At 41.6% G+C, this 23,165-nt stretch overlaps 2 protein-coding genes and 1 long non-coding RNA gene across 10 annotated transcripts in view; 2 read left to right on the forward strand and 1 right to left on the reverse strand.

Moving 5' to 3' along the window:
- The first annotated feature begins 74 nt into the window (after positions 1 to 74).
- Positions 75 to 3,926, forward strand: sp5l (Sp5 transcription factor-like). Its single transcript, XM_008318850.3, has 2 exons — positions 75 to 429; positions 1,012 to 3,926. The coding sequence occupies exons 1-2, from the start codon at positions 376 to 378 to the stop codon at positions 2,047 to 2,049; spliced, it is 1,092 nt and encodes a 363-aa protein (XP_008317072.1). The 5' UTR covers positions 75 to 375; the 3' UTR covers positions 2,050 to 3,926.
- A 583-nt stretch (positions 3,927 to 4,509) lies between these two features.
- Positions 4,510 to 23,165, reverse strand: part of arhgef25a (Rho guanine nucleotide exchange factor (GEF) 25a) — a 44,795-nt gene continuing 26,139 nt past the window's right edge. For 2 of the 5 annotated variants that reach the window (XM_025059267.1, XM_025059270.1), the window contains 15 exons: positions 21,795 to 22,093; positions 20,510 to 20,620; positions 16,039 to 16,163; positions 14,911 to 14,977; positions 14,226 to 14,329; positions 12,858 to 12,927; positions 11,519 to 11,608; positions 10,689 to 10,781; positions 10,228 to 10,278; positions 9,736 to 9,813; positions 9,426 to 9,617; positions 8,982 to 9,162; positions 8,371 to 8,594; positions 7,976 to 8,110; positions 4,510 to 7,552 (listed from right to left, as the gene is read on the reverse strand). In XM_025059267.1, coding sequence (XP_024915035.1) covers positions 7,334 to 7,552; positions 7,976 to 8,110; positions 8,371 to 8,594; positions 8,982 to 9,162; positions 9,426 to 9,617; positions 9,736 to 9,813; positions 10,228 to 10,278; positions 10,689 to 10,781; positions 11,519 to 11,608; positions 12,858 to 12,927; positions 14,226 to 14,329; positions 14,911 to 14,977; positions 16,039 to 16,163; positions 20,510 to 20,620; positions 21,795 to 22,093 — 2,039 coding nt within the window. In that variant the 3' untranslated portion in view covers positions 4,510 to 7,333. The remainder of the gene's footprint in view (positions 7,553 to 7,975; positions 8,111 to 8,370; positions 8,595 to 8,981; positions 9,163 to 9,425; positions 9,618 to 9,735; positions 9,814 to 10,227; positions 10,279 to 10,688; positions 10,782 to 11,518; positions 11,609 to 12,857; positions 12,928 to 14,225; positions 14,330 to 14,910; positions 14,978 to 16,038; positions 16,164 to 20,509; positions 20,621 to 21,794; positions 22,094 to 23,165) is intronic. The other 3 variants (XM_025059268.1, XM_008318849.3, XM_025059269.1) reach the window with 2 other exon arrangements.
- On the forward strand, positions 10,562 to 18,157 carry LOC112487596 (uncharacterized). Of its 4 annotated transcripts, XR_003050847.1 has the most exons (4): positions 10,562 to 10,812; positions 11,890 to 12,082; positions 17,377 to 17,560; positions 17,630 to 18,157. It is a non-coding gene; the product is annotated as an uncharacterized LOC112487596 (long non-coding RNA). The 4 variants fall into 4 exon arrangements; XR_003050845.1 differs by having other exon boundaries at positions 17,377 to 18,157; XR_003050848.1 differs by having other exon boundaries at positions 17,431 to 18,157.

Here is a 23,165-nt window from a genome sequence, read left to right on the forward strand (position 1 = left end):
CCTCCTCCTCCTCCTCCTCCTTCCTCCTCCGTCACATCTCTCTTTTGACTGGCTCTCCTGCATCACACAGGAGACCCCGGTGAGAGGATCTTTTCCTCTCTATAAAGACAAGATGCAGCTCAGGGGCTGATGAGATGATCGCACGGATTTATGGCTCCGCGCTCCTCCTGACTCCTGACGGACAAAGTGATCTGGACGGAGCCGACCTTCGACAGTACCGGACCGAGGAACTCTAGAAACACACAGGAGTTCCTACCGCAGGTTACAGCCCGACTGTGAGCATCTTTTTTCGGTTCTACGACTTTCACGTTGAGACTTCCGTGCGTCGGCGGCGCAGTTCTGAGTGCAGGTGTTTGGAGAGGAGAGTGCGGACAGATGGCTGCGCTGACGATACAGAGGACGGACAACTTCTTACACACTTTTTTACAGGTTTGTTGCATTTTGACCCTGTGGTTCATTCGATGAATGCGTTGGTAACAGAGTAAGGACTGTCGAGGTCAGCAAACCTAATGAGTGAAGTGGCAAAACGGCTCAGTCACGAGCAAAATAAAGTAGTTCTAACAACGGGTTTAAATTATTATCAGCCTTGGATGTTGATAAGAGACACGGGACTGGAGTGAGTTTTTAAAGATTATTTCAAACTTCTAATACCGGTAATTCACTTTTAAAAAATATAAATGATTTTTGAGTATTTATTTCATTCACAGAATTTAAATTCCATTTGAGTTCTCTGTGTAATTTTATATGGTGGTCGTTGAAACTTTGTTGTGCTGATTAGATTTGTATTATGGAACTTTATTTTAACGTAACAATTAGCAACAGCTAAAAAATGTGTGCAGCACATCATTACATTTACATTAGTTACGTTCAGATTAACAGACCTGACCTTCAACGCCATCAAAACAACATGTCCCGTTCTAATGGAGTTTATTCTGATCTCTTCTAAAGTTAATTCTACTACAGTACTGATGATGATGATGATGATGATGATTGTTGTCCATCCTCACACAGGACCGGACGCCCAGCTCCTCTCCAGAAGGAGCACCCAACGCCCTCTCCTTCCTGGCCACCACCTGTAGCCAGGCCTGGCAGGTAGGAGGCGGCATGTGTTCAGAAAGTTCCCAGTTCCCCTACGAAGGCACGGTCAGTTCAGCGTCGGGGATGTTCCAGCTGTGGAGCAACGAGATGGCTCCCAGCACAGCTCTCACCACACATCAGATGACCTTCACTGTCCCCAAAGTGCAGTTCCCTGGACACATGCAGTCAAGCCTGGGTCACCACCACCACCACCACCCCCACCACCCACACCACCACCACCATGAACTGCCTCTCACTCCTCCTGCTGCACCTCCCTCGTCCTACTCGTTTGAACTGTCCCCTGTTAAAGTCCTGTCCTCGCAGCCCCAGACCACTGCTCCGTACTATTCTCAGCACAACAGCGTGGGACAGAACTTCCCCAGCCTCCTCCAGAACTCCTCCACCAGGCACCACATGCCCGGTGGCCACGTGGAAGAAGGTCAGCAGTGGTGGAGCTTACCCCAGACCAATGCCACCCCCTCCAATCACCCCTTCTCTCTGGGCCGACAGCTGGTTTTGGGCCACCAACCTCAGATAGCTGCCCTCCTCCAGGGTTCCTCCAAAGGCCTGTTGAGCTCCACGCGCCGCTGCAGGCGCTGCAAATGCCCCAACTGCCAGGCCAGCGGTGGCACCGTGGAGTTTGGAAAGAAGAGACTGCACATCTGTCACATCCCAGAATGTGGAAAAGTCTATAAGAAGACGTCTCACCTGAAGGCACACCTACGCTGGCACGCCGGGGAAAGACCCTTCATCTGTAACTGGCTGTTCTGCGGCAAGAGCTTCACCCGCTCGGACGAGCTGCAGCGGCATCTGCGCACGCACACGGGGGAAAAGAGATTTGGGTGCCAGCAGTGTGGCAAGAGGTTCATGAGGAGCGACCACCTCTCCAAACATGTCAAGACCCACCAGACCAGGAAGAGCCGGTCTGGACCGAGCTCGGACTCTCTGATCACCAACATCAAGAGAGAGTAGACCCCCGGTGGTCTGCTGTGGTATCAGCAAGGAACGGACTGAGTGGTTCACACTTGGTACATTAGGTTTGCACTAGAGGGTAAGCATCAAGCCCCCCCCCCCCCCAGGACATGTATGCTTTGAAAAACTTTAGATCTTGACATAAGTTTATCTGTAGAAACCACTCGGTTTCATCTGTTCTGCTGGAGGCAAATCACCTCCAGAGAAAACGTCTGCTCACTGACATTGGGGAGTCACTGTACTTTCCACTAAAACATTTCATCAGAACCAATGCAGATTATACGCCTTTAACATGATGTGGAAAATATTTTTTTGTTGTGTATATTTAATCTTTATGAAGGATGTGTCAAATCATTGGAGAAAATCCACTTTATATGTTATTTGTTCAGAATGAGAAAAAGCCTCAGTGAGTTCAGTGAATGACTGAACTAAAGACATTAGAATTCGGCTGCTGATAATTGGACTGATAATTTACAAAAATTCTAATTTGTCTTATTCTGCGCAGATTTTTTTTTTTTTTTACTCTTGGCTTTTGACCCTCATGCACAGATCACGTCCTGATTAAAGCAACAGTGTAAAACACTAGGCGTCCATGTAAGCAAATATTTTAAAAACTTAAAGGTTTCTTGTAAATTGTGTATAAACAGCGTTTTATTGGAGTTGCATGTACATTTTAATAAACACTGTCCTTGATGGTTCAATTCCGCTGCCGTTAATGTTATTTTAATTTTCTTCAGCAAATACCTAAGAGTGACAATGACAGTGTCAGGTTTCCACCTCCGCTGCAGCTCATCCAATAAATGTGTGAATCTTTTTTTTTTACACCACGGCTACTAAAGCTCTAACATTTTATTTAAATTGTGATTCAGATCACAAAGGCCGCCCCGTTGTGCTGTTGTCCTCCAGAAAGAAAGTCCTAAAGAATGCCTAACATGGAGGGCTGTTCAAAGACTTTCACACCTCAGAGTAAATACTCATCCCATTGACGGCGCTGTTTGTCTCGCCCGGCTCCAATCAAGTTCACAGTCATGTGGCTTTTTCATGAGTGTTTTCTCTCGTTTCAATGCAGAAGATTGAGTCAACAGATGCAACAGAGGGCACAGGAGAAGAATTCCTTCTGAATAGGACCCCTGTTGTTGAGACCCCCTCAGTGGTGACAGGAACTCCCTTTGATTTTGCACCCTTGTGAAAGTTAATACCCTTTCTGCCCCCTCCCCTCCGCAGCCCCCCATATATCACAGCCGTGTTACGATCCACTCTGCTTTACTGCCCAGAATGGGGCTTTATTCTGAGGCCAGCCAACCAGATGTCAGCTCATCCAGGGGTTTCTTCTCTTTGTTTTTAATCCTGTTTGAACTTTCTCCAAGGGGGATGCCAAAGCAAGCAAGATACACCGCCTTTGTCTTTGTCAGAAAAGTCCCTCAGTGGAGTCTGGAGACGCCTGCTGTGGTGTAAAACTTTTATTTTACAATTAGTGCACGTCAAGAAATAAATCAGAAGGTTATGAATGCTTCTATGAGTAATCTTCATACACAGAACTAAAGTACAAGATAGGTGAAAAAAGGTTTTTATTTGAGCATTTTACGGGGTATTTGATCCAGTCTGGGCCGTAACTGAACCAGTTTTTACTGAGTGTTTCTAGACTTCTTCGTTGTTTTCTATTTGAAGAAGGAATTGTTTTATTTGTTATTCGACCTAGATACACTGACATAATCACTCAATGGAATGTACCCCCTCTATTTAACCAACTAACCAGAGACAGGAAAAAATGTTACGATACTTTATTTACTTTTACATTTTTTCTTCAAGGCTACTTATATGACACTTAGAAATCAAACATCTGATTTTTAAATTTTAACATTTTAACATTTAATCTAGTTATTTTTGGGCCAATATTGTATAACAATTTCTTGATTTGAGCTCTGTCAAGATAATACTAATTACTCATTTACTTGGTCCTGTTGTGACTACATTTTTATTTTTTACAATTTTGCTTCCCGGTATCTTGGCTGTTGTTGCCTTGTTTCTGTCTTTATATATATATATATATACTTTATATGTTCATTTTCCACTCTTCTGGATGAAGTTATCCATTAGTTAAAAAATATATTTTAAAATTCAAATTTATGTTTTTTCTTTAGAACATTAAGACTTGTTTCTGTTAGTAGATTTTATTTTATTTTTTAGCTCTTGAGCTTTTTGATGAATGACTCTTGGAATAGTTCATGACTAATGTTTAATCCGACGTTTTTAATGATATTAATTTCTAGAAAAAAAATTAATGTCAAAATCCTAGTGATATTTACTTTTAAAAATCATGGCAACTTCCTGTTAAGTATAGCGAACTTCACAATATTTACGGTGTAACATTAAATATCTTGTGTTAAGGCCATGGCGTTTAAAAACTTATGCCCAAACTATTTTCGATCATAACAAAGTGAAACACAGACGCTGCCACTGGCTTTTATAAAGACACTTTTTATTCGATATGATACAACAGCTGTTACTCAGTCAAACGTGACGTTGACCAACCCTCTCTTGATCCTGTGTCCATACTTTGGTTGTGGTATTTCTTTGCGTCACATGCAAAGCTGCCTGTTCAGAATTTGTGAAAAAAATCACAGTCCGGTTCGCATTGATTGCGGAGTAATAACGTAAATGTTTTTTTATAAAGGTCAATTTCAGCTTTTAGTTGACTGGGGGAAATAAATTGCTGTTGACGTTTTCACTGAAATATGACAAATTCGGATCTTTGGTGCAGCTGTACGGTGGCGGAAATACAAGTCTTGTGAGGACCTCTAGCGGCCAAAAGCAGAAACTGACATGACAGTAACAGGATAGTCGCCTTCAAGTTCTTTCTCCTTCTGTCACTGAAACAGAACCGTGACATTAACACACATGATTATTTTCTCAAACATGGAACCCCTGGACTCAAGATGGAGGACGTATGAGATGGTAAGTAGTTAACTGCGTTTGTTTTTGGCACTGCTGTCTGAAGATGAATGTACATACAGATAACTAATCATCTTTCTGTTTGTATAACACACTAAACTTAATTTAAACCAGCTTGAACAATCTTAATTATCGACAAACACTATTACCTCTCGAGTGAAAGTGAATGAAGGTGTGGACTGCGCATTGATAGTCCAGTAAGAACAGCAGTGGACACACCGTAACACAGAGAGGCTAACGATACGACAAGATTAGCATAATACAACGATAAATACTGGTTTAAACTAGGGCTGTCGGTTCAACTATGTCGTTATGACTTATTTTTAACGGAGTGTAGCAGATAAACAAGAAAGGCTGCAAGCTGAAATAGATTCCATCACGAGAAAACAATCAGAAAATGTAAAAATAAATTGCTTTCTGACTGTTTAGCCTACAGTGTTGATGTGTAATTAAAGCCAGTGTTATCAACTGATTTGTAACTGTATGCAAGGAAAACCACTCTAAACCACTACAAACTACCAGTTTCTTTTAAATCTAGTGTTTTGGTCTATATTTAAGAATGTTTATTTTGACCTTTTAAAATTACATTTGTAAACTGTATAAACACACGTGGCTAACAGCTGTGATTGTCAACAACTACAAATTCTGAGAAGGATTAATAAAGTATTTCTGATTTTGATAATCGTATTTTCATATTTACATTAGTTTCTCTGATTCCTACACATGGCACATGTTCAAGGAGTTTCACTTTTGAACAAAAGCCACACAACTTTCAGTCATTTTCTTTGGCATCTAAGAGAAGTATCTAATTTTCTTTCATATGTATTTGTTTATATTTATGTCATTGATCCTGTGTCTCCACCTATTTCTATATTTCTTTGCAAAACCCACTGAACCAACCAGCCCGACATCGTGCACTTGATTTTGATTAATCCCCTTAATATTTAAAATGTTAAAAATTATATTTTAAATGCAAAGCATACTTGACAGCCCTAGTTTAAACCATTTCATTTTTCAACATGTGTCATCAAATCATGAAAAACTCAAAATATTATGGTGCCAGTCTCCCAACAAAGAGAAGATGGCAGCAACACGTTGGGCCAGTACAGCAGTCCCTTTTCTTTCTTTCTTTTTTTTTTTAAACCTCTCGTTCAACTCTTCTGGGGTTGACCCCTAGAGCAAGAAGTACACTGAAGTGACGTCATACCCACAGAGAACCTCCAGGGGGCTCCCTCACACCTTTTTTGTTCAGATCAAAAGAGGGCCAGTCAAACAGAATAGGAGAGCACAGGAGAGAAAGTTCTTTCACTTTTAGATGTTTTTTTTTTCTGAGTTAGTAAAGTCCATGTGGCATCTTCACATCAAGTGTTCTGCCTTTTCCCATTCCTGTCGTAACCATAAACAGCAAACTCAGTTGTCAGCAGGGGAATGACAAAGTGTTTGTACAAAGATGTACTTGTCCTCACTTGGGGCTTCAGAACAACAACAACAAAAATCCTGGAGAAGATTCTAGAGGGAGTAGAAGAAGAGCCACAGGAACTTCTTCTACACCTTCACAAAGTCTGGCACTTTCACACATCATTCCATAAACATACATCCACACATACACACACACGCTGCTCCAGTGTCCGCCCCAAACAGGAATGGATTTTCAATGATCATCTCTCATGCCCTTTAAAGAGAGATGGTTGTAATAAGCTAACTCTCAAACGGTAAAACGCTTCCGATTGTAACACTAAATATCACTATGTTGTCAATTGGGAGCTAGGCTAAAAATCCATTCTTCGCTATCAATTTTTCTCAAAGGCGGCAGGGCAGAGTAATTTATTAAATGTTTGAGTTGAATGCAGCTCAAAATTCCTTCATTTAATCTGACAATCACTTTTGACCCAGGTCAGGGGTCGGCCTGGTGAGAAGCATCTGCAGACGCGGCTTCTTGTGCACACAGCTGTAGCTTTAGCTGCTCCCGCTTCAGTAGACCGGCCACATCAGAGTTCATAGGTCATCCTCAGCGAGCTGAGCCAGGTTACTTGGTCGTCGTCCAGTGGAGAAACCTGACAGAGGACCCTGGGTCCCAGTGTCCACAGATGGACCCCTGCGACAGGACTCTCCTGCTCTCTGCTGGAAGAAAGAGGTAACACACACACATATAAATATATACATACACCGATAGATATTTTTATGTGCAACTGATATATGAGATAAATATCTTTTTATCTTCAAATCTTTTCTACTTCAATATTAGATTTAATTTACATTCCAATTTCCAAGACACAATAACTTGGTCCTGACTCTTTCACCCTGCTTGATTTTAGTCCCGACAAGCCTCGGTCTAAGTCACACATTGGCCTGAGTTCCGTCTTTTCAACCAGGCACAAGTACAGGAAGTGATTATCTGCCCTTGATAGGCATCTCTTGCTGACTTCCTCCTCTGGCTCAGTCTACTTCCTGTTTGCTGTGTACTAGCAATAGCATGTTCCAAAGACGCTGCTGGCCTCTCATCACCTTCCTTCTTGGGATCACAGCTGAATGATGACAGAGGGACACGCCGCTAATGGTAATGTGAGACCAAACAACAGAATATGACTATTATTGTCTGCTAGCAACAAAGCCAGGGGAAAAAAAGGAAATCAACCTTTGATAAACATGTAGTTTAAATAAAACTGAAAGTTAGTTTAGGTTTGTTTGTTTTGTCTTTAAGAATACCTCCTTATTAAACCTTTCAATAGCAGAACACATATTTACTTCAATTCCCCTTTCATCCAGAAGGGGGCGAGGTTACTCTTCTTGTGATTCAACAAACACCACGTGTGGACCTATAAAGCCTCTTAAAATGGCACATAATATCCTTAGGAGTTGGCTCTGAGTGACTGTGAGACATCATCCTAATTAATTACGTGTTTAATCGAGGGACAGATAATTAGACTGTATTTAAATCCACCTCTAATGGGCCCCAAAACACAGTGTACTCTACCTGTGTTATCTGTGTGGTGGCTGTGAAAGGCCCATTTGACACAGCTTGACAGTTTGGCTGATTACTGAAGCCCAGTTGGACTAGTGACAGAGAGACAGTGTGTGTGTCAGCAGGGCACGGCTGGACCACTGTGGGCTGCAGGGGCAAACAAAAGGACAGTTAATCAGTGCTAATCAGCATGTACACAAGAACCAACTGCTGTTGTAGTTCTGATATGCACACAAAGAAACAAACACACAGAGATGGAGTGTAAGATATCTAAAAAAGATGTTTAGTCAGAATTAACTAGGACAGGAGGTGGTATGTATTTTTTGTCCTTATTTCAGGACAATTTCAACCAATACTTTACTGCACAAAAACTTAGAAAGGGAGGAGAAACTGCTTAGCAAACCTACGTCCTGCACTGAGTACGTCTCGGTGGGTCCTTGGCCCTGGCTTGGTAGATAAAGAGCAGGCAAAGAAGTGTTGTAAGAGTGGAGCGACGGCAGTTTGTGGCGATCAATGGAGGCAGAGGAGTGGGGTCTTAGGGCACTAGCAGAAGACAGAGGAGGCCTCATGCTGCGACCAAGGCTGTTTGACTTGCTCTCTCGACGCTGGTACTCAATAGGTGACTGTAAGGCTGAAAAGAGGGAAAAAGACTTTGTTGTTATTGAGATGTACAGTAACAACAACAACAACTAACAGGCCCTAACATCCTCAGCTCCAAATGTATTCACTTCTAATTTATGATGGTTAGCTTTTAGAATTCCCTCCACCTAAGTGATATTTTGGAACAGATTCCAGACGGCACAACACTGAGTCAGCAACTTCTGAGCAGAAAAAGAAGTAAACAAAACAGTAAAGACAACTGAACTGGCTCCTCCAGTGAGGTGCTGCTGTCAACAGGTTATTACTCGTTACAAGAGAAGTCAAGTTTATTGGGAAGTCCCAATTCACAAAACACACTTGACTCAAAGGGTCTTAACATGACCACTCCACAGAAGTAGCACAGGAATGCAGCACTGACCATTGAGAAAGTTGCGCTGGCTCTCCAGAATCTGCACCACGTCGTCGAACCAGGCTCTGCAGATCTCCGGGGAGGAGGCCTGCAGCTGGAATCTCACCACACTCCCGTCAGTGTTGCGTGATGTCAGCACAAAGCGTGCATCATCACCATCCACACTGGGCTCCACTCCGAGGCAGCTCACCTGGAACGAATCACAATTTGACTGGCATCTGTGTGGAATCCATCCTGCTGAGTTGTTGTTTGTTGAATGTTTCACTAACACATGCAAACCCGCTATTAATCCTCCGGATTATGTAATATGGTCTGACTCTGGCATAACAGTGTGCAGAGTCATGTGTTGTGTAACATAACCTGGGAATAATTTGTCTAAATTTTTGGTTATTTTATTTTGGGTAATCAACCCCGTGTGGGTGCTGTGAGTTCACTGGCCCAGCGGGGGCTCACCTTGATGCTGTTTTTGAAGATGTATCCAGGGATTGAGAAACCTTTCTTCCTGTCGATTGGCTCGCTGAAGATCACCAGCTGCTCAAACAGGAAGACCCGCCTTTCCTTGGCTCGGGACAGGAAGCCGCTGTCCTGCTCACTGACAGTGAAGGTGTCTTGCTGGAGCAGTTTGCCCAGGGCTGTGATTTTACCCTGATACCACAGTGAAAATGAGACCATCAAACAGAGGCAGAGGTGACAATGGGGTCTTGATGACCTTAAGACCGTCTTCAGAAATGTTTGCGACACTCACACTGTGAGTGAGACGTACCTCGAAGCCTTGAAGTCTGCCCACGTTCATCATGTCGTTGCAGCGTTTTGGCACAAAGCACATGACCTCCACAGCTTTCTGTGTCAAGGTCAAAAGTTAGGCTGTTGTTAAAAACTGAACCCCCACACACAGATAACTAAAACTGCATAGACAAAACCTCTCAAGGAAAGATGGTACACTTTCTCAAAATAAAAATTTGGTGGCTGTAACTCTTCAGAAAAAACAATTACACTGACACAGAGACATGGGGCGCCTTCTCTCTGCATTTGCAAATATTAACTTTTTAATCTTAGTTCAGCTCAGTTCCCTGTATTTTCTTTGTACTAAGTTTCTGGTTAAGGAACAAACCTCAAAGTTTGTAAAATTTTGAAGCTAAGTTTCTGGTTAAGGAACAAACCTCCGAGTTTGTAAAATTTTGAAGAAGTGTACAAAGTATTTTTGGAAATGGTATTGTCATAGTAAAACTTGATATAACTCCTGGAGAACACCCACCTCCAGCTCATCCGTGTCCATCCCAGCTTTGGTGTAATACTTATGGAAGTCCTGCGCAAATAAACACAGCATGGTCACCAGAGAATTTTCAGGCTCAGAGTAAGACATCTGGAGGAGCATTTATGGGGGTTGAACCCACCTTTTATTTCATTGCCAAAGGGCAGTGTTTTATACCAGGGATGTCATTTAATGATCATTATCAAAGACTTTAAATGTACGTCATAAAAAAAGAGTCTTGTGTTGTACTTTTTCTTTTCCTGTCAGAGGAAAACACGTTCCGACTCAGAGAACAGAATAAATCGTATGATTGGTTGGAGATGTTTGACTTCCTGTGTTCTCTCATGTTTACAAACTCGTGACTGACCCCGCTGTGCTTCACACAGCTGCTCAGTGAACACCAGTGTGTGCGTGTGTAAAGGTGTTGTTGTGTGATCAACAGCACCACAGTCGCTGCGTTTCACCTTGAGTAGCAGCTGGTACTTCATGATCCTCTGGACAGGTTTGATGAGCAGGTCGTTGAGCTGCAGCCTGTGGCCCAGCTGCTGCCGCATCTCCTGGCAGAGCGGACAGACAACAACAACAAACGTAAGTGTGACACCCACGACTGAAAACACTGCAGCTGATACTGCCGCTCCTCCATTTACACCTAAATGTTTATCTTTAAACATGTCTTTTGCTGTTTATCAACTGAAACAGGAAGGAGTTCATACATTTGAATATTGTATTTATTTTAGCAGAAGTTCCTATGTTTTTTTTTACTAACATAGTAGTTGTGATATTCTTGGTGAATCCACAGCATGGTGGGGACACAGACTATAGGTATCTACATGCACTGCCTGTCTGAAATAACTGTTTACATGAGAACAGGCCCGTTATATTTGTTTAAGGGCAATAATTTATTATTTTTACAGCCAATGTTGTTCTCAGGCCATAAAGGGGAATTATTAACACCGTTTGAGCTAACGTTTGAGCTAACTTATCGACCATTACCTAGCGTCCATGTATCCTTTTAGCTATCCATTAAACACTAGTCTTGTTTTATCTCGATTCTGGCTACCACTGTAATCTTTACACTCATGCGTGAGACTTTTTTGTTTTGACTTTCTGTTTTGAGCAAACTATTTTTAAAAAACTGCACTAAATAGCCTCTCGATTTTTTTTAGTTATTTACTAAACTAAGTAAAGTTATATACTATAAACCTACATTTTATAATTATGACCTCATCAGTTTTAAATCTTTACTGCTCAAACAAACAAACAGTGGAGAGAATTCAAAACATCAGTTGCTCACCTCGAAGTAAGTCTCGATGTACTCAGAGACAATGTGCTCCGACTTGGGTTTGTTCTGACAGTACACAACGTACATATGCAGACGCCTCTCCTGCATCACAAGTCACATTAAAAGCTCATTACAAAACCATTTCTTGTTTTTCACAAATACAGTTCATCTTGTGTAAATAAACATGCTGTGTAAAGTGGGTAAAAAAAAAGAGGAATTAATGAGCGGGCTCTGCTGAGTGGAGGAGTCTTTGAAGGTGTCACTGTCTGCTTAGTGCCTACTCTACTGTGACTAATTGATGTGGAGGTGCAGATGTGACACTGCTGAGCGCCGTAATGGAGTTACATGTGGACCGTACATCAGCTCATGTATAATTTACCCAGGTTATCCTCACCGTAACCAGAGCCTTCCTCAGAGGCAGCTGATATTAGAGTGAACCTAGCAACAGGCTGCACGGCTCAGTAACCTGGAGACGGCCGACGACTCCACCTGAACATGGACGTCATGTAACACTGCAGACCAGGCTGTGTGCTGTGTATCTGTCCACCAGCCATCTGCATGTGTATACGTCTGCAGGTACGTGTGTTTATATGCTGTGTGTATGTGTTGGACAGAACACATGTTGTTAAAAGCAGATTTTCATTGGAGCCCACACTGATCTGAGTCTTCACACTGAGACGCTGTGTTTAGATTTGGTTACACTTCCTTTATTACCCCACAGGCGTTTTTATTAACCTGTAGGCAGAACTGTATTGTTTTGTTTTTTTACAGTGAGAGTAAAGAAAAAGAAAGCCACAGACAGTTGCTCAAATGTCCTCGCCTTCAGTCCCTGTCTTCATGTGCCGCCACTTAGGCTGAAATCTAATTTTCTCCCCTTCCAGAGCCTCGTGACTCCACACCAGCTCAGCTTCTCTTCAGTACTCAAACAATACACTTAACCTTTCTCATCATGGTTCAGCCTTGAGCCAAGATATGAAGTTTCTCTCCTGGGTTTAAAAGAGTGTTTAAATTAAAAAGCAGCTGAGTGGAGTTTGTTATGTCTCGTCATGTTATCTTATTTAACTTTTTTTTCTGAGGTTTCCTGACTGTTTCAGTCCCAGACTGGAAGTTGTCCTGTGTTGGTGCTGTGTTGTAAAAACACAGGCTGGACGGAGACATATCAGTAACAGGGAAGTGGAAGGAGATTGAGGCTGGTAATTGAGAGACTATGTATGTTCACCATAGGATAAACAGGACTTCTCTGTTTTCTCAGCTCTATTTACTCTCACTCCAAACAGCCCAAGGAAGCACAGCCTACACTTCCACTGTGCGTGTGTGTGTGTGTGTGTTCGTGTGTAGAAGTCATATTCACATGTTTGATGAAGAGCTGAGCCAGCCTTTCTGGCTCTGCCAAACACTTCTCAAGCTCTCCCAGGAAGTAGCTGCAAAAATAAAAAATAAACACACATACACATTTAGAAAAGAACTGCACACACACACACACACACACACTGGTTTTTATGTTTAGTGAATACTTCACTTCGACATTATGCATCCACTAGCCCGGGCATGGGCAAACTAAGGCCCGGGGGCCGGATGTGGCCCGTTCAGCGTTTTAATCTGGCCCACCACATTTTTCCAAATTATATAAAAGCATTTTAGCCTTTATGCAAGTCATTTTTAGTTCACACAAATGCTCCATCTATCTGCTCCTGACCCGGCCCCTCTCTTCAATTTTAGGACAATGGTGGCCCACGAGTCAAAAAGTTTGCCCGCGCTTACTGATTTGTATTCTTCCTCAAAATTCAGTCTTAAAACCTTGAAATACCCTCTCACAAAAACCCTCCCCAGTGACACTGTGATTCAAATCACACTTAGAAAAGCATTTATAACCGTAATCAGCCACAGAATGGAAGGTCCATTTACAGACTCACTCTTTATGCCAGTCATATATTTGGTGAATGTTCCCAAAAACGATCTTGTCTTTTCCCTTCATGTCCTCCGGTATACCCTTGGAGTTCATCGTGGCCATGTAGCCCTGCGAAAAGAAAGAGCAGAGCCTCTGAGGTCATCCTCACCTCTGTCTGTGAACCGTCATTAACGACAGACACATTTCAACAATTAGCTAACCAATTTTAGCTTTCAAGCTGGAACGATTTCCTCTCTGAACCAAAAACCTGCAGCTATTTTCAGACTGTGTAACATAACACTCATCAAGCTAATAATTCACAGAAAGTGCCTAAAACTGGGATGGAGGCGATCCAACAGCAGGAAACTGGAGACGATGAGATGATAAGGATTAAGAGCACGTTATGTGACAGACTGGCTCCAGGACTGGAGCGGTTTTTCTGTTGGTGGAGATTGTTGGCCCGGGAATGGGCAAACTAGGGCCCGGGGGCCGGATGTGGCCCGTTCAGCTTTTTAATCTGGCCCACCACATTTTTCCAAATTATATAAAAGCATTTTAGCCTTTATGCAAGTCATTTTTAGTTCACACAAATGCTCCATCTATCTGCTCCTGACCCGGCCCCTCTCTTCAATTTTAGGACAATGGTGGCCCACGAGTCAAAAAGTTTGCCCGCGCTTACTGATTTGTATTCTTCCTCAAAATTCAGTCTTAAAACCTTGAAATACCCTCTCACAAAAACCCTCCCCAGTGACACTGTGATTCAAATCACACTTAGAAAAGCATTTATAAGCACAATCAGCCACAGAATGGAAGGTCCATTTACAGACTCACTCTTTATGCCAGTCATATATTTGGTGAATGTTCCCAAAAACGATCTTGTCTTTTCCCTTCATGTCCTCCGGTATACCCTTGGAGTTCATCGTGGCCATGTAGCCCTGCGAAAAGAAAGAGCAGAGCCTCTGAGGTCATCCTCACCTCTGTCTGTGAACCGTCATTAACGACAGACACATTTCAACAATTAGCTAACCAATTTTAGCTTTCAAGCTGGAACGATTTCCTCTCTGAACCAAAAACCTGCAGCTATTTTCAGACTGTGTAACATAACACTCATCAAGCTAATAATTCACAGAAAGTGCCTAAAACTGGGATGGAGGCGATCCAACAGCAGGAAACTGGAGACGATGAGATGATAAGGATTAAGAGCACGTTATGTGACAGACTGGCTCCAGGACTGGAGCGGTTTTTCTGTTGGTGGAGATTGTGTGTCAAGCAGTCATTACATTTAAATGCACAGTAGAAAGAAAAAGACTCGACAATTTTAACACTTTTACTAAGCTTTGGTGTGATTTTAGACCTTTTTGCTATTTCTTGCTATTTTTAGCCAACTTCTAACTCTAATGGGACATTTAGCACGGTAAGATGGCAGAGAGATTGTTTGCATGTAGTTTAAAAAACCGGACCAGACCGGACTACAACAATAATCATGTTTTCTGTAAACACACTGATTGATTTTTACCTCCACTATCAGCCCCAGGTCTTCCACATAGTATTTCTCTGTCTCAATCAGCTCCTTCAGCACATACCTGCAGGCGATACAAAAAGGAGGAATGATTATAAATGATTTCATAAAATTAAAAACTCTGTGTTTTTGCACAAATCACACCCAAATATATATATATATTTTAAATATACCGTGTATTACACTGGTGCTGATCAGGCTACAACGATCTACCCAGCCAAGAAATCAGATGATATTTACATATACTTATACACATAGAAACTTAAATCATAGACTGTTTCTTGCATTACAAATCTAGTCATGTATGTTAGTGTGTGTTCCTTATTATATAATCCCATAATGCACTAGGTGTTGGTTGAGGCTCCTTGTAGGCAGTCAGTACGTGGGTGATACTACACTGCTGTTGCTGTTACAGAAAAAAACCCTCAGGTTTGGGCTCAGTTAAGTTTCTTCTATTGATTTATCTACTTAAGTTATTACAACAGTCAGTGCAGCGTCTAATGTTTTTCTTCAGGAAATACAGTTAACTCGTCTGCCGTGGGAATGTCTGTTTTTCTTATCAGGAGTAGTTTGGAAATGATTGTGGCCTCAGGTGCTCTTGAGATGTTCATGAAAATTACTAATAACCACCTGATTAGATTAAAGAAGGTTCGCTTAAAAAAAAAAAACTCTTCGGTAAAAAATGTTTCAGTCAATTCTTTCACAGTTGCACACGGCTCTGATGTTGTTGTTAAGTAGGGCATCGAGTTTCAAAGGGATTTGTCCATTACATGTCAGACCACCAGAGTAGAGTTATTTGTGTTGTAGTACAACTTTATAACATATTATATACATATATATATAAGTATCTGCTTGGAGAAATTAAGTGTGAATAATTTCTATATATTATGCAGATTTTTCTTTCAACATTAAATTCATATTTATTTTTATTATGACAATGCCCCTCACTCTCTCCTGCAGGCATGCTCTGAATGCTCTGCATCAACTGGACTGTATTATTTGTACCATGGATGTGTGCACAGCAGAGCATATTAGACGGAAGATGCAAATTTTTTTTTTTTTCATTTTCATTTGCAGAATTTTTTAAAGATATAGTGACGTAATGGCTAAATGGCTTTGACATACATGCTCTTCTCCGCCGCGCTCCTCCTCTCCTCTTCAGTTTCGGCCACAGCTGACCATTGGCTGCAGGTGTCGTCCATCAACATGGACCCGCTGTCATCTGGTAAAACACTGGTGGACTGAGTGTCCTGGGGACAGGGACCAAAAAGAAAAAGAAAGCAGTGAAAATGGTTATCAGAGGTCCAGCATCAGCATCAGCAGTCCAGTCAGGAATACTGTAAAGGTTCAGGAGGATGAGGATGAGAGGGACTTTGGTTTCCAAGGCGACTACAGGGAGCGACCAGGGGCTGAGATCAAACGATAAGCAGATCAGATTCAGATGGTCACTGCTAATGAGCCTTGTCGTTCACCTCAGTGACAGATACATGGACGGACTGTGAATTAAAGGTGATGACAGATGACGGTTCATTTCATTTGAAGCCCCATTCATATGATTTATGTGTGACTTCATTAATGACATTTCCTTCTTTTGCCAGCTGGGACTTTTCACACATGTATGTAAACACACCACGCCACATTTACAATAGTGACAACTATGCTACAATCCCAAGTTTGTGGCTGCAAATAGAAACGCAGGATGAACACGGGGTTGTTGTGATCCTATCGATTGTGTTTGTGTGTTCTATACATGGCCTCGCTTTTTTCATGCCTTTTCATGCTTCTTCCTGGAATTGATATCATTTCCTGTGGTGATCCTGGAACAGAAATAGCCATTGTGTTCATCGCAACAAAGCCTGCCGAGACCAAAGTCATCACTGGCTCAATGTATACATGATCTGCTGACATGTTTGTGGAACTGAGTTCATTTTGCCACACTAAGAACACTGAGGTGTTAACACGTTTCAAATCCTCCACATTTTTCTTGGTTTTCCCCAAAAATTGTGACACGGGGTGTATGGTTTTCAAACAAGTAAAATGCAGCCCCAAACCATGCTGGAGCCTCCTCTATGCCTTACAGGTCTCCTTTAGACCTCCTTGGTGATTTTTGTTCTACTACTGTATTTGACTGTTTATTTTCTACATGGTCCTCTTGTATTTTTCCCCAGAGCCTTTTATGACTTTAACTCAACATTTCTACCTTTTCTGTTAAAGTTTTGGCCAACAGTTGACGGATGAACTGAGGAGCCAGATGTATTTCTCAGATCCTTTGCCTGAACCTTGATGGATTTAGTTTTATTAAAAAAATACATGTCAAATTTTTTTTTCCCTGAACCTTGATGGATTTAGTTTTATTCTTTGAAAAAAAATACATGTCAAGGTTTTTTTTTTCTTTTTAACAAGAATTAGACATTTTTGGTCTTCTACAGCTAACTCTAACTAACTGACATTTAAATATTTTAGGTCTGTCCATGTGTATGTGTGAACACCAACCCTTCCTGTGTCCTTTTGTCCCAGTCAAGCAGAACATCTCCACCTTAAACACACAGACAAACCAGCTCACCTACCACAGACCTAACTCTACAAACTGCCATGGCAGGCTGCTGCTGCCCACTGGAGAAATAAACAGACGCACGTCTGGATAAAGGTAAATGGAAAGCAGAACAGAACTCTCTGTTTTTCTTCTCGGTCCATATGTTCACTTGTCTTTTCTCAGATGTACTCCACGGCACCTGCAGGCTGTGAGGGGGTGGGAGGGTGAGGGTCATCTCACAAATGTTACAAAAATGCACTGAGGAGACACCGGGGTGAAGACAGAGACAGTGAGGCTCCACAAAGACCCTACCCACCCAAGCCCCCCTGCTCATCTTGCCCTGCGAGGAGAGCTCCAGCCTGGCTGACAGGTCTCCCTGGCTCCCTGATCATTTCCAGATGTGCAGTGGCAAAACCCACAGGAAAATATTCTCCACTTCTTCCTCTGTACTTGGTTTTAATTCTACCAAGGAGCTCACAAAAAACAACAACCTCCAAACACCTTGGATCACAATCATTCTCCAAAACAGTTTTCACATTTTATTACCTTTAATATTAAAATTATTAAAAGACATAAAGTGGACTAAAACACACCTCTGACCAAGAACAAACAAACAAAGATATTTAGATCTACACTAAACTAGAGCTAAAACTTCATGGACCAGTCAAAAGACTATGTGTAGAAGTATTCTATTTTGAAAAACTTACTTAACTAAATCTTCCGCCCAAGGCTCTACCGCGTGACCAACAAAACGTAGCCTTTGCCGCGCAGTCTTGTCACGTGACCATACTCAAACTTAGCGGCGGTACGGGTTAGTTTAGCGGCTACTGCTGTCAATATCCACCGTCGTTAATAACAAAAATGGTCGAATCAACGGTCGACAATTCAGACGAAGACGAGGAGGTACACACCAGTTTACCAAGCGTGTGGAACAGCAGTTACATCATGCGGCGTCTTTTGTGTTTCCCAAAACAAACGGATATTTCAGCATTAAAGAACTCAACGTCTAACCTGAGGATACAAGTTGCGGTAAGTAGCCTACTTGAATTTACCTTATTGATAGGACGAACTCTCCTCTTTGTGATTTTGTCTAGCTGATTGAATGCTCATTAAAAAATAAATCAAATGTCACTTAATAGTTACTCAGTACTTGAGTAGTTTTTTCACCAAGTACTTTTTTACTCTTACTCAAGTAATTATTTGGATGGCTACTTTTTACTACTACTTGAGTAATATTATTCTGAAGTAACAGTGCTTTTAATTGGGTACTTTTTTTTTTGGCTACCTCTCTCTGTATATCTAAATATATATTTCAGTGAATATGTAGCTGATGGTAGTGGAGGAGACAGTAATGGCTGACCTACATAATGTAATCTCTCTCCTCCTCTCTCCCCTGCGAGAGATTGGCAGTAAAAACACAACAGCAGTGACCTCATCTCCTGTGATGTAACTGAATAATGGTTTTTGATGTTGCTGTTGTTGAGACTCAAATTAAGAATTAACCGCGACAGTGTCAATTTCCCAATGGGAGACACTCCAAAAACGCTCGCAGGCCCAAATACCTTTATTGCCTCACGCTCATGGAAGTCACGCACCGATGATTCACGGTGCAAATGCTAATCAGGCCATTCTCAGGTTCTACCGCAGGTTCAGCTCAGAGAAACCGTCTGACACTTCTTTGACTTTGAAAAATCTTTATGAATGAATTAACAGAGCATTTGTTTCTCCTATACATCCTACATTTCTGTCTGTACACCAGGTCACGACCTGTCTTCTACATCTGTGTCTACATCTTAGGAATAAATTGAGTTTTCTTTCAAATGTTCAGTTAATTTTTTTTTCAGAATTATTCATTGTTGACAGTTAAACAACCCTAATAAATATAACACAGCTCAATGCTTGACACAGATACAGTATATATGGTAATAAAAGTGGTCAAATCTGTTGAAGACATCTAAATGAACTGTGAATATTATTTAACTATTAATGTACCTACCCTTGTTCTGACATACTGTCAGCGATTACCTACTTCTGCCACTTCAATCTATTTTTTTTATCTATATACATATATCACACACCTCTCTGTCAACTCCATTCTCTGGTACATTGACCTACTGAGATTCTTTTCTGCATCATTTACGAGTGTGTTTTTTTCTCTCTGTCATATGTGTGCACATTATTGTATTGGTGTGCCGACAGACTGGTGCGCCCTGGTGTGTCTGTTTTGTTGTGTCTGTTGTACTCAGACAGCAGCAGGATGTTTGTCATTTCCGGGTATGCCAGACGAGCAGAGAGACAAAAAGCACTGATGCCACACGAGCACACAGGAACATCAGACTTTTTTTTCTTCTTCTAAGGAGAGGGAATCAGTTGAGCCAGGGCTAGATACCGGCAGATGCGAGCGAGAAAAAGATGAGAGAGACCAGATGGAGAATAAAGAAATTGGCAGCTGAAAAGATGAGAGTCGGAGAGAACTTTCTAGAATTGTGCCAAGCTGAATGACTTGTTGAAAAATAGTTTCCAAGTTAAGAACAGACACCAAACTTTGATGATGATAAAGCAGGTGCACATTTTCTTATTTGAGGTCTTAGCCAAGTCTCGACATTAGTAGAGGCCCATGGCAAATGTCCTTGAACTGTCGTATTTTACCACTGAATTTTACATATTTGGGGCTTTTGATGTTTCTGAACTTTTTGTAAAAATATTGAGCTTGAAATTTGTGGTAAAAAACTATCTTCCATGTCACTTGTCAGAAATGTAATTTCAAAACTGTTTGTTTGGCACGTGTCAAATAATTACGGCTCTTCCTGTCTGCACCCAGAAAAATGTAGTTAGTTAGGCTAAAACATTTTAGCAGTTGTTAGCTGAAAATTGACAATTGACAGAAACAGCCAAAAGATCTCAGATTACAGATTATGCTTTTGATATTTTTATCTTTACCAAATCAAAACACAACAACTGGCAATTAGAAGAGAGGTTGGTCACAACTGGTTTATACCAGTGTTTTCAGACACATTCAGTTAGACATTGCAAATTATCTGTAAGTATCTCATTCAGACAGACCTGGTTGTTTGGCAGTGACGCACGGCCAATAAGTGAGTCAGTGATGTAGCCGGGAGACTGCAGTGTCGCCGGTGACAGGTCCTCAGGGCTCGCCAGGCCATCTTTCCACTCCTGAAACACACACACACACACACATACAGTCGGATTATGTGGTCATGTGGAACAATTTACCTGTAGCAGAAACCATTCATTTGGCTGAGCTGTGCACACACACACACACACACACACAAAGCAACAAGAAGAACAAGTAAACACATGAGTCACAGGACACAGGACACACAGGTCACTGTAGACTCAGGGTACAGAGTCCTCTGTGCTGACTCTCCATCAAACCCAGATCTGGATGTTCTTAATGTTACTTTAAATCATACTACTGAACAGAAACATGTATTATAAATATACATATTTTCTTTAATTGTTTGCAAATTAATAATTCCATTCCATTTGGATTAGTAACAAATTATAACAGGTGTTGAACACATGCATATATCTGTTCATCATATCTGTTTGAGTAGAATAATAGAAAGAAATGTAGCAGTTTGTATGTAGTATTTAAAGTGTAGTATTTGGGAATGTAAATTAATATAATAAAAATAGTCATGCTTTTTTTTAGGAACGGAATTTTAATGAATAATTGTGATTAATTTGATATTTTACAGCTTCAATTTTGACAAATATTGTGAAAATTGGTGAATTGTGAAATGCCTAATGTCAATAAAACTTCAAATAGAGAAAAGAAAGAAAAAAATACATTTAAAAAACCATCTGGAGTAGAGAAGTCTGCAGTGGAGAAAAACATAACAGGGTAAAAATATATGGTTGGCACATTTTTGGCAGGTAGTTTTAACTTCTTTTTTTTTCATCTTTCTTCTCTTCCTCCTCTTTAGCCGCTCTTACATGTTATTGTTGGATGTATACATTTTAAAGCACAGGTATTTTTACAGTGCGTCCTTGCTCCTCATACGTTAAGTTGACAGTTGTGGTTATATGTCAATATTACAGGAAAAGATTGAAATAAATCCAGCAACCCTAACAGGATTAAACTGCAGAAGACAGACGGACGTTGTTGGCTGACAACCCAAATGACTCTGTCAGAGGTGCAGGACTGTTTTTTAAAAATGTATACGACAGCGCCAGCTTTGAGTGCTAGTGGTTTCCATTTTTATAATTTTAAATAAATTACTTTCAAAAGAGTTACAACATTTGAAAAAAAGCAGACTTTTTCCAGCCACTTGAATAATTCATTGAAATAACTGCTGATATCACTTAAATCGTTACTCCTCACCAGCTCTCTGTGGGTGACGGGCAGGATAGTGAGCGGCTCATCAGGCCTTGGTGAGTTTCCCAGATCCTGGCTGTGGCTGGAAGACGGAGGTTTTCCTTCAATTTTGCGGACCTGGCGTTCTCCTTTGGAACTGGCCCCAACGCTGAGTTTGCGGACAGGGTTTGTGAGCCACTTCTTCAGGGTGCTTACAGAACGTCTGGAGCCCGGGGAGCTGGGGGCAGAGCTGCCTGATGCCTGTGGAGGCAGAGACACCACTGAGGTGGAAATGCTGCCTTCACTGCCCGCTGCAGAGTACGAGTCTAGAGAGGAGACAAAGGGACAGGGGTGACTGATTGGTACGGTACACAACAGAGACAGGGAGAAGACGGGAATGCAGGGGCGCAAAAATAGATATTTTCACACTAGTACTAGGTTGGTTGGAACTTTTTTGTAATTATTCCAGTAGATTTGTATCAAAAGCAAAATAACAGGGTTTGTTTTTAAATGGCACTGAGTCCAGTTTCCTATAAGACAATGATCTTTGGTTTTGGCCTAGACAACATATGGATTGGTGGTCCATAGAACAGGTCAAAGGTCAAACTTGGACTTGCCACTTGGCTGCATTTGTCAATGAGTCAATTCTTGGATTGACCAAAACAACAGTGGTGTTGACATGAAAATGCATTAGCTGCAGCGGTGGTCAGTGGGAGGTGATGAAGGCCTGAAGGTGCGGACATGTCAACACACAAGGAGAGCAGAAGTAAAGAGAGAAATGAAAACACAGTGTGGATGTATAAATAGCCTTCCTCTTTAAACACAGCTGTGCAGCATTGAGTTGCACTATAAAAGACTTAGTGTTCAGACCTTGTTTAACAATTTAGTGGTTTGTTTTATTACATCACCCATGCACAGTATGATGTGCAGCCGGATGAGGTCAGGATGAAAAAGAAAATGCTGCTGACCAGTTGCAGTTGCTGCTGCTGCTGCTCAGTGATGTCAGGAGGACATGGGAAATGAGCTGAGGGGGGTTCTGGGACCGGACATCCACTTTAATCCTGTGTAGAAGGGGAAGGTCCTGGTTTGGGACTGTTTGTTTTTTCTGTCTTGTCTCCTCTTCCCATCCTGCCTACCACCCTTCCTTCTGCTTTCCCTGGTCCTCGGATGGTTCTTCCTGTAAGTTGGTGTGTGTCTGGAGTGTTTTATCTCCTCTGTGCAAACTCAGGTCACTGTTAGCCCGAGAACTCACCTCTGACCCATAATCACCGCCCTCCAACAGAGAGAAAACACACTCTGTAGTCTTTGTCCTTTGACACACTTATTCCTTCATATTTTAATGTAGTATTTGGGTTTTTTTTTATTGCTTGCAGAAACTCATTTCATTCTCTGGGTCTA

This window comes from Cynoglossus semilaevis, chromosome 10 (genome assembly GCF_000523025.1).
Source record: "Cynoglossus semilaevis isolate Cse_v1.0 chromosome 10, Cse_v1.0, whole genome shotgun sequence".
Classification (NCBI taxonomy): domain Eukaryota; kingdom Metazoa; phylum Chordata; class Actinopteri; order Pleuronectiformes; family Cynoglossidae; genus Cynoglossus; species Cynoglossus semilaevis.